Source organism: Sinocyclocheilus grahami, unplaced genomic scaffold (genome assembly GCF_001515645.1).
Source record: "Sinocyclocheilus grahami isolate Dianchi unplaced genomic scaffold, SAMN03320097.WGS_v1.1 scaffold21.1, whole genome shotgun sequence".
Taxonomy (NCBI): domain Eukaryota; kingdom Metazoa; phylum Chordata; class Actinopteri; order Cypriniformes; family Cyprinidae; genus Sinocyclocheilus; species Sinocyclocheilus grahami.
Window position 1 is genome coordinate 5,501,169 of NW_015505200.1, and position 10,841 is coordinate 5,512,009.

The 10,841-nt window shown below is 38.9% G+C and overlaps 1 protein-coding gene across 3 annotated transcripts in view; it reads right to left on the reverse strand.

The window, feature by feature from the left end:
• Positions 1-5,503: 5,503 nt before the first annotated feature.
• LOC107557984 (apoptotic chromatin condensation inducer in the nucleus-like) overlaps positions 5,504-10,841 on the reverse strand; it is a 20,052-nt gene continuing 14,714 nt past the window's right edge. For all 3 annotated transcript variants that reach the window (XM_016241594.1, XM_016241601.1, XM_016241585.1), the window contains 7 exons: positions 10,644-10,827; positions 10,333-10,478; positions 9,373-9,480; positions 9,172-9,279; positions 8,768-9,068; positions 6,340-6,440; positions 5,504-6,225 (listed from right to left, as the gene is read on the reverse strand). In XM_016241594.1, coding sequence (XP_016097080.1) covers positions 5,938-6,225; positions 6,340-6,440; positions 8,768-9,068; positions 9,172-9,279; positions 9,373-9,480; positions 10,333-10,478; positions 10,644-10,827 — 1,236 coding nt within the window. In that variant the 3' untranslated portion in view covers positions 5,504-5,937. The remainder of the gene's footprint in view (positions 6,226-6,339; positions 6,441-8,767; positions 9,069-9,171; positions 9,280-9,372; positions 9,481-10,332; positions 10,479-10,643; positions 10,828-10,841) is intronic.

Genomic DNA, 10,841 nt, shown 5'->3' on the forward strand with positions numbered 1-10,841 from the left:
CGGTGCACGTGGGTGGTGGGGGGAGGGGGGGGGGGGGGGGGGGGCATTTCATTCGGAGGCCAACGTCAAGGACAATTCCATCAACAACATCTGGAACCCAAACTGCCTCAATACCAGCACACTGCAGGAGAGAGGGAGGAAAACACAGCTTATCTGTGCACATACTGTTGATGTAATACAAATGATACAACCTTAATTTGATCAGACATCTGTCTAAACATCAATGTGGAGTACAAGCCCACAAGATTCGCAATGACAGGCTTTCAAGGGGAGTGCTTCTGTTGTTCCTAAAGGCACTGCGTTTTGTATGTATTGTAGTAAGAGCATATCCCGCTACACAAGTACTCCATCTTTTTCACTCTGTGCACATTTTAAGCAAGTTCAATCTTTTCCCAGCTGATTCTGCAGTACAAAGAACAACCTCAGCACTTTCTGCTCTGCCCACAATTCCCTCCATTTCTCTCTCTCTTTCTCCAGGCAAGTAGAGTTGAGTTTCCTCAGTTTCTGCTAAGTGACTCACTTTTTTTTCTTAAAACAAGGCTTAACTGAAAACATTAACAGCACCACAAACATTTCAAGTCTCTCTCTTAAAACGCATTCTATCTTTTTTGAAGGTCCCTGGGCAAAGAAGAGACTTGCCTGCTCTTTGTGATCCATTTTATGTCTTCATGCTGCTCTGCTTGTTCAAGTGGAGTCAGTCACATGCTATTTAACACCTCTACTTGACAGGCTGTATCCATTTCTTTCGATACAGAGAGAATTCCTGTCTTTCCAAGCCTAATGGGGAAAAAAACTGACTTTGAAGCGTCAAGTAAAACAGAATCAAAGAATATGCTGGAAAATGTTTCTTTAAAATGTTTGTTTGCTAACTGCCAAGCTACATATACTTAGCAATACTTTTATTCAGCAAGGACAAATTAAATTGATCAAAAGTGACAGTAAAAATATTTATAAAATAAAAATATGTAAATAAAATAAGTGTTGTTCTTCTCAACTATCCGTCCAAACCCTGAACAAAAGAATGTCTCAAAAATATTAAGCAGCACAACTACTTTCAACATTTATAATATATGTTTCTTGAGCACCAGCATATTAGAATGAAATCTGAAGGACCATGTGACACTGAACACTGAAGTAATGGCTGCTGAACATTCAGCTTTGCCATCACAGAAAATTTTAAATTAAATTTTAAAATATTATTTTAAAACAATTTAAATTTTTTATACTTTTTGCCCTATTTTTACTGGAACATAATATTCCAACTACCTCAAAAGTGACGATGCAAACACCACATATGTTCTGGAAACATTATGCATTTTGGCATGAGAGTTTGCATTTTGTTACATGTCGGTACAGAATAAATCTAGATAGGTAATGCTGAGTGTGCTAGAAATGCACATGAAAGAGGCACCTGCATTAACATGTTGAGCTATGAGAACACTTAGGGTGTGGTGTGGTGTGAGCTGAGCAGGGTTTTTTCCCGTTGTTCCAGACAAGAGATTGTGGGGGAAAACGGGTTATAGGAAGTAAAACAATCACCATCTCTAAACTCACAGTGTTGGTTCTTTCCCTCCTTGTTTAAAAGGTAAACGCTTCCAAAGTGGGCAGGAAAAGACTCCCCACCAGGGGCTGCTGAATCAGTCTTTTTAACCTCCCCCTGCCTACTGCACCAAACCCAGCTACCCTCATTCTGACCCAGTCACATCCTCCTTTAATATTTCCTTTTTTCTCCTCAGTACTCCCCCAGTTCTCATCAAGTTGAGTTGCGTTAGATTCCTTCGCCCCTCCCCAACACTAAACCACATATGGTTCTCATATATAAATCCATGTCATCAAAGTCTAACTCAAAGCCAAGGAAACGGAACATGGTGCACAAATACACGAAAGTTTACATCTTTCTGAATGTGTTCGTAAAATGTCTGAAAAGCAGTGGTTTCCAGTTTTTGAGCCATAAGCAGAAATTCTGCATGAAGAATTCAAGTTTTTACAGCTTGAACCAAGCGGCTTTGGGGGTAGCGAGTGAAAGAAAGGGGGTTAGAAAGAGTTCTGAGATGCCACATCAGAGGGGGGCTTTGAAAAAGGAGACTTGTGGTTAGTTTCTCCAACTGCTGGACACAAAAGGCAGTGTGGTGGGAAGGGGCGGCTGCTGAAGATTGCTTAAAATCTGTTTACACTGCTCATTCATCAGCAGTTATCACAGAAATGACAGGATGTGGTAGTGTAGCATGATCTGAGGGCTGGAGCAATGGGGGAATATGCTATCCTTACATTACCTGTCCTAAATATAAGTATTTAAGATAAAAGACACAGTTGTAGTTCTCCCTGTATCCCTTAAAGGATTTTTTTCAGGTTCATATGAAGTTAAAGGGATAGTTCACCCAAAAATGACAATTCTGCCATTCTGTATGCTGTTATTTTGGAAGTCAATGCTCCTTTTGTCCATACAGTGACTTCTTAGTGGGAGGGGGATGTGCTACATTGAGTTACAACAAACTCAGAATCTTATGAGATTTGTGAACGTCAATGGACGGGAAGACTTAGTGAATACAGTCCTTGGAGCTTGATAGATGGGGTTTTTAAATGTTGTCATATGAAAAAAGAGAGAACTTTCCTCCGCTTAAAAAAAATGCATTCATTGACATTAACTTGTTTCTATGGATGTCTAGGCGGGAATGTTTACTTATTGATTTGATCATACTAGTCGCATGTTAAAGACATGTGTAAGTGTTGAGGATATACTCTAAAAAGTACTGTAGCATTTATCCCAGTTCCACTGACCTCCATTGTAAACGCTACTGTAAACACAATTTTTTTGCTTGTTTTTATAAAGTGAGAGACAAGCCAAAGTAATTCTGTGGTAATTGACTGTATGCCACAGATGCTGTCTGCAGCTTGTACTGAACCTGGAATAGTCTTTTAAGATATGTTCCCATGTGCCCTTTTTATGTGGTTTGCGAATTACCATACATTGGCTGCAATGATAAACAAACCAACTTCTGAAGAACTTTTATTTTGGACAAAAAAAAGAGACTCTCTTCTGAAAAGAATAATGCAACAAGTTCTGCCTAATCCCAGAGTCTCCGATCTGTCTGACACACACACAAAAACACATGAGCTCACTGCAAAAATTTACTTTTTTTTTTCATCAAGAACTGCAACGGAGTCAAATCCTTCCTCTGATATAATCTAGTGTCCGAGCTTCTGAGAAGGAGCTGTGGGTCACAGAAGCGGTGCTGGGTTGGGCTGTGTGTGGGCACAGTAGGGTCGACCCAGTTCAGCTGCCCTATGCAGAGCATGTTGCATCAGGCCGGAAAAATGCTCCACTCAGCCACCAGGGCACTAATTACAGAGGACCTATGCTGAGCTCGACAGGAAGGACGTCAAAGACCAAGCATGGTGATGGAGGGAACGAGGCAAGAGAGAGAAAAGGAGAGGGAGAAGGTTGAAAAAGCAGTGGAGTGAGGAAGAGGGCCCTTAACAGCTAACAAAGCTGTAAAAATAGAAGGGTGGGAGTTGAGACGCAGACAGGGTGTGAACATGTTCTGAGGCATTATATTTACCTTCTCATGTGCAATACGTAACCAGCCAACAATAGGTTTCAGAGATAATGAGTCTGGAACTGTAACAAATAACCTTCCTCTTCACACAACCAATCATGAGCTGCACATGGAACACTGTGTGGAACACAATCTGCCTATACAGATCTGCAGAAAAGATATTAGTAAGGTTTTGTTGCTTAAAATTGAATGCGATAAAGGAGCTGCTTTTTTAACCTTCATCCCGACTAAAAGGGCAGTCTGAGAGACAGAAGCATGTGACTTGTAAATAAAGATTTGTGGAAAGTCTGCCTCCTTGTGGCATGTGAACAATGATACTGCTTTAGACTCGTGCCTGGCAGTAAAAAAAAAAAAATCAAATGGTAAATCTTTACAATAAAATTCATTTTGTTACCTGTATTGGTATTTACTTTACAGTACAAAAAAAAAAACTTTTATTCAGCAAGGATGCATTAAATTGATCAAAAGTGACTGCAAACATTTACATTTTTACAATACATTTCTATTTATTTTGAAATGTCCTAATAAAGGATCCCAGTAAAAAAAAAAAAATCAAATGGTAAATCTTTACAATAAAATTCATTTTGTTACCTGTATTGGTATTTACTTTACAGTACAAAAAAAAAAACTTTTATTCAGCAAGGATGCATTAAATTGATCAAAAGTGACTGCAAACATTTACATTTTTACAATACATTTCTATTTATTTTGAAATGTCCTAATAAAGGATCCCAGTAAAAAAAAAAAAAAATCAATCTACAAAAATATTAAGCAGCACAAATGTTTTCAACTGATGATACATCTTTCTTGACCAGCAAATCTGCATATTAGAGTGGCTTCTGAAGGATGTTATTGAAAATATAGTTTTGCCTATATGGGAATAAATTACATTTTAAAATATATAAAATTATAAATCAGTAATCAAATTGTAATATTTCACAACATTACGGATTTATTTTATTTTTTGACCAAATAAAATGCAGCCTTGGTGATTATAAGAGACTTCTTTCAAAAACAAAATATTACTGGCCTCAAACTAAAGTATAAATAAATATAGTTCGTAGTATAAATCTAGGTTAATGTTAATTTCTAAATATACCAATACATCAGCTTTTGTATAAATTAACACTAAATGTATTACAATGACTTGGCGATGAACAACTTTTTAAATTAACAATCGACATTCATAGAAGTATAAAATAATAGTTGTAAGTTTATACCTAATGCAATAATGCTAAACGACATTGTAAAAAGTTACCAAATTGTAATACTAAATACAACCATTACATGGTTGAACGGCCGTGAACGAATCTAGACTTCTAGACAGAAACAGTAAAATGGTAAAAGGAGAGTTTCCCCACTTCATTTTTGACTAAAATACATTATAACAAATAACTATATTAAAATGTATAAATAAATAGAAGTGTTAAAACTGCACAAAGGTACGATTGATTTAAAATAGCAGGCCAAAAACTAGAAGTATCACCAACTTGCTCTGATGTAACCAAGTCTAGCAAATAAAATTCATAGATCTGTTTATGAAATCTTTAAGTTATTTCAGACAAACAGAAATTAAAGTGGCTGAATAAGCTTGAAAATAAAAGTGGGGCAATTGTCAACTGAATCTGTGCATTGGGTAGCATCATGTGCGATGCAGGTGCAACGTAAACCTGTAACTCTAGTATGACATTGATCTCCTACAAGAACCGAGAAAGAACTGGTTTTCAGCTCTTAGATGTAACCTTTTTATTATTTGTACATTCAGCACTTACAGGAGTAAACAAAAACTTAAAAGAAAACAATGTCACCTTTTATGCTAAAAAAAAAAAAAAAAAAAAAAAATTTAAAACCAAATGTGAAAAGATTAAATATGCATCCCATTCTCCATGGCAACAGCAAAAGGGTGGTAAGAAGACAGAAAATAGGGGACCAAAAAAAAAAAAAAACCTTACAAGGAATGTGAGGAAAACAAGAGGAAAATGCAAAGTAGTGATCAGGACTTAAATCACACCAAAGCCTTTTAGAGCATCACTCTTTCAGTTCTGTGTTGACTACACTGAAGGAGAAAGAGGAGGTCACCAAACCTGGAGGGTGTCTTGCAGTCCGACTCACTTATACCGGAAGTCCATTAACACTGTGGAAGAGAAATGAACACCAGGGGTCTTAAAGTCCAATCAAGAGACAACGAGACGAGTCTACGTGGAGACACAGCACCACTGTGGTCCCAGTGTGTGTGATTGCACCCACGTGTCTTTGCGCAGAGAGTGTGTGAATGTGTGTGTTTTTATAAAGTCTGAGTTGGTCCTCAGGAAGTTCAGCATAGAGCTGTTACAGGACATACAGGAACAGGGGTCACAAAGTGGACAGTTCCAGACTTCCCTTAGTGTCGTCGTTCTCTGGGTGGAGGGTCGCTGCGGCTTCGTGACCTCCTGCTCCCGCCTGCACTGTTTACGCCAGGCCTACGGTAGCCCTCCTTCCGTTTATCCCCCTCTCGCTCCCTTTCTCGACCTCTGTCTCGGTCTCTCTCACCTTCCCCTCCGGTGGGCCCGCTAGTCTTCATCCTCTCTCGCCGCTCCTCCTCACGTTTCTTATTCTCTTCTTCCATCTCTTTCCTCCTCTTCTCTCTTTCCCTCATGCGCTCAGCACGAGCTGCTGCCCTCTGTGCTGCCTGCAATGCAAAGTGCGATGGGTAATGAGCACTGGCATAACATAATAAAAATTAAAAACATTTTTCCTTCGCAAACACCGCTAATAAATAACTGAAACGTGCAAAGATACATACCTGCTCCTCAGTGAGGGGGAGCCAGTAAATGCATGGAGCCGCTTTGGTTTTGCGGAAGAGGTCATCCAGCAGTTTAGCAGGTGGATCCTCTGGTCCTTTTTCTAAAAAGACACAAAGTTCACTAATAGTAATGGATTTAAATATATTTATAAAATACATATTTATTTTTAACATTTAAATAGAAATTTAATTAAAAACGATACAATTTAAATATCACTTAAAGTTAAATAAATTTAAAATATTTAAATGATACATTTTTATATTATATAGTCATTTAGCAGACGCATTTATCCAAAGCGATATATATGTATGTATGTATGTATGTATGTATACATATGTATATGTATACATACATACACTGTATGTATGCATGTGTATATATATATATATATATATATATATATATGATTTTTTTAATAATTACTTTCCATTTTATTGCATGAAATAAGTATTTGATACAATAGAAAAATAGAACTTAATATTTGGTACAGAAACCTTTGTTTACAATTACAGAGGTCAGACGCTTCCTGTAGTTCTTGACCAGGTTTGCACACACTGCAGCAGGGATTTTGGCCCACTCCTCCATACAGGTGTTCTCCAGATCTTTCAGGTTTTGGGGCTGTCGCTGGGCAACATGGAGTTTCAGCTCCCTCCATAGATTTTCTATTGGGTTCAGGTCTGGAGACTGGCTAGGCCACTCCAGGACCTTGAAATGCTTCTTACGGAGCCGCTCCTTAGTTGCCCTGGCTGTGTGTTTGGGGTCATTGTCATGCTGGAAGACCCAGCCACGACCCATCTTCAATGCTCTTACTGAGGGAAGGAGGTTGTTGCCCAAAATCTCGCAATACATGGCCCCATCCATCCTCCCCTCAATACGGTGCAGTCGTCCTGTCCCCTTTGCAGAAAAGCACCCCCAAAGCATGATGTTTCCACCCCCATGCTTCACGGTTGGGATGGTGTTCTTGGGATTATACTCATTCTTCTTCTTCCTCCAAACACGTCGAGTGGAGTTTATACCAAAAACTTCTATTTTGGTCTCCTCTGACCACATTACCTTCTCCCATGCCTCCTCTGGATCATCCAGATGGTCTTTGGCAAACTTCAGACGGGCCTGGACATGTGCTGGCTTGAGCAGGGGGACCTTGCCCATGCTGCAGGATTTTAATCCATGACGGTGTAGTGTGTTACTAATGGTAACCGTTGAGACTGTGGTCCCAGCTCTCTTCAGGTCATTGACCAGGTCCTCCCGTGTAGTTCTAGGCTGATCCCTCACCTTTCTCAGGATCATTGATACTCCACGAGGCGAGATCTTGCATGGAGCGCCAGTCCGAGGGAGATTGACAGTCATCTTGCATTTCTTCCATTTTCTAATAATTGCGCCAACAATTGTTGCCTTCTCACCAAGCTGTTTGCCTATTGTCCTGTAGCCCATCCCAGCCTTGTGCAGGTCTACAATTTTGTCCCTGGTGTCCTTAGACAGCTCTTTGGTCTTGCCCATAGTGGAGAGGTTGGAGTCTGATTGATTGAGTGTGTGGACCGGTGTCTTTTATACAGGTAACAAGTTCAAACAGGTGCAATTAATACAGGTAATGAGTGGAGGATAGGAGGGCTTCTTAAAAACAAACTAACAGGTCTGTGAGAGCTAGAATTCTTGCTGGTTGGTAGGTGATCAAATACTTATTTCATGCAATAAAATGGAAATTAATTATTTAAAAATCATACAATGTGATTTTCTGGATTTTTTTTTTGATTCTGTCTCACAGTTGAGGTGTACCTACGATGAAAATTACAGATCTCTCCATTCTTTGTAAGTGGGAAAACTTGAAAAATCAGCAGTGTATCAAATACTTATTTGCCCCACTGTATGTGTATGTATATATATATATATACATATATATATATATATATATAAATAATCCACACACAAACACAAAGAAAAACAAGTAGATAGAATAAAAAAAATAGAACAGAAAAATATTTAAAAAGAAAAAAAGAAGATAAAGTAGAATTAAAATAGAATAGAAAGTGCTAGAGTTAGAGTGTCAAATAAAGGTGGAATATATGTGTTTTTAGTCGTTTCTTGAAGATGGCTAAGGACTCAGCTGCTCGGATTGAGTTAATCGAATTGTATTAATTGTAAATTAATACAAATAATACATCATTAATGATAATAATAATACATTTATATATTATATGTAAAATTTAAATATGAAATTAAAATATACTATTTAAATATCATCTTAAGTTAAAAAAATAATAAATGAAAAATGTATATAATACATATTAACAAAATTTACATATAAACACACATTAACAATCAAATGCTCCTTAAATAAATACCAATAAACGTACACAAATAACAACAACAACAACATTACTCCACTGCACAAAAAGTGACTGAGGAATTTTACACTTAAATTTTCCTCACCCTTCTTATCGGTTTTCCTCTCTTTGCTCTTTCCTCTTTCCTTGCGTCGCCTTTCACGATCTCGTGATCGCGATTCCCGCTCCTCTCCAGGTTTGCTGAAGTCTCTGACTTTATCTCTGTCCCATTCCCTATCTGCACGTGTTCTCTCCCTCCTTTCCATTTCCCTTTCTCGTTCTGCCCACTGATCACGCTCTGGTAGGAGAGGCGGGGGTACAGGACGGCCAGGCCCAGCAGCTACCGCACCACGAGGCTCCTCTGATGGCTTTTCACTTGCTGGACCCAAACCCCTGTGGAAGTCCAACTGATGGAATGTACCAGAATTGAGGGAGAATTAGTTTCCATTAAAAAAAATAAAATAAAAATGTTTTCATCATTCAACTCAGTAAATTAAATTAAATCCTTACCTCCTCTTGCGTGCAGAAATCAACACTGAGGAACTTAGGGTTACTCTGGGGCCACTTAACTCCATGTAGCGCTGTACGAGTGGCCATTGCCTCTTCTGCACCAGAGTACTGAGGGAAAGCAAAGATAGTGAGAGGATAAGAAAAAGAAATTCACAAAAACAAAAAACTAAAGATTCAGTGTGATGCAGGGAGGAGACTTACTGTGACATAACAGTGAGATTTAATCTTGTCAATCCAGAAACCTTCCTCCACTACAGTCCCTGTGCGATTCAACAGCTCCTTCAACTGCCCCAGCGTAAACGGCCTCACCTTAGAAACAATATAAAAGAAGCCTGCGGTCACTCAACCTGGGACAATAAATCCCTATGCATGTAGCATCTCTTGCAGAATCATCAATGTGTGTGTACATATACACACATATACATATATATATACACTAGGGGTTGCACCAACTAATCGACTAGTCGACTTCAATGCTCTGCCATGACGCTTTAAGCTTGACGTTGACTAGTCGCTGGTCCTATAGAGGGTGCAACAGGATAAGAAATCTTTGAAGGGCTTCCACATTTACGCTCCGTTTCCAAACAGTTCAAATGACAAATAAATGCATACTCTGAAAGCGCTCCACAAGACATGTGTGATTATATTACTGGATGCTCGAAATTGAACGGGAGAATGCACATTTTAAACAGCTTATTGTACAGGTAAGTTAATCGCCGTTCTAATCTAATGCGCTGCTGCACTGTAACGCACACACATATGCTACAGACAGTAGCGCGTACGTCACGCACACAGAATCATTCAGCGCGGAAATGCATTGTCAACACTGTTCTGTGATTTCTCAATAAAATAGCTTAGAAACCGAAAAGTTCAAGCATATATTTCTTAACTAAATTCCACAGCTTCACTACTAGTAGAGAGATGCCAAGTAGAATTAATTTACACATGCAATCGCTCTCACTAATGCATTCATATTAATGTAATCTTTACTGTGCTACTTTATCTGCGTCTGATTTAGAACGACCAGAAACCTGTTAGAAATATAACGACTCTAAGACAAAAGAACTGATATAAATGAGCTGTTATAGGAGCAATAGCCACACACACACACATACATACACACATATATATATATATATATATATATATATATACACATACCAGGTTGCAGACATGGACAATGTTAGACAGCTTTCCACGAGGAGGAGAGGGTTGTTTGGCTGTGCGGACTGGGTCATCGATGGTGATACTCACACCCGACTTCTGCTGGCTAATGGAACGCCGAATCAGTGTGTCACTGGGAGTGACTAAGCAGGAAACAAAAAAGGAGAAAGGGGTAAGGGAGACTAAAAACAGACTCTGCTTCTATGGAACACAATGTCAGACTTTTCTATGTAAAACTTCCATAAATTTCACACTACTGCACGCACACACAAAAAATAATAATTGAATGTTCCTTTTGTAATTCTCACCTGTCTTCATTTCAAAGTCTCGCCCAGGGGACGACGTCTCCGTCTCCATGGAAACCTGAATGGAGCTTTCCATCTTTTCCTCCTGGCTAAGCCTATCCTGCCCTTCACTTCTTTCTTCCTCATTCTCATGTTCACTTCTTTTAGATTCCTTCTGTCCATTCTCTTGTGTGTCAGAGGGCACAACCTGTTCAGATGGGG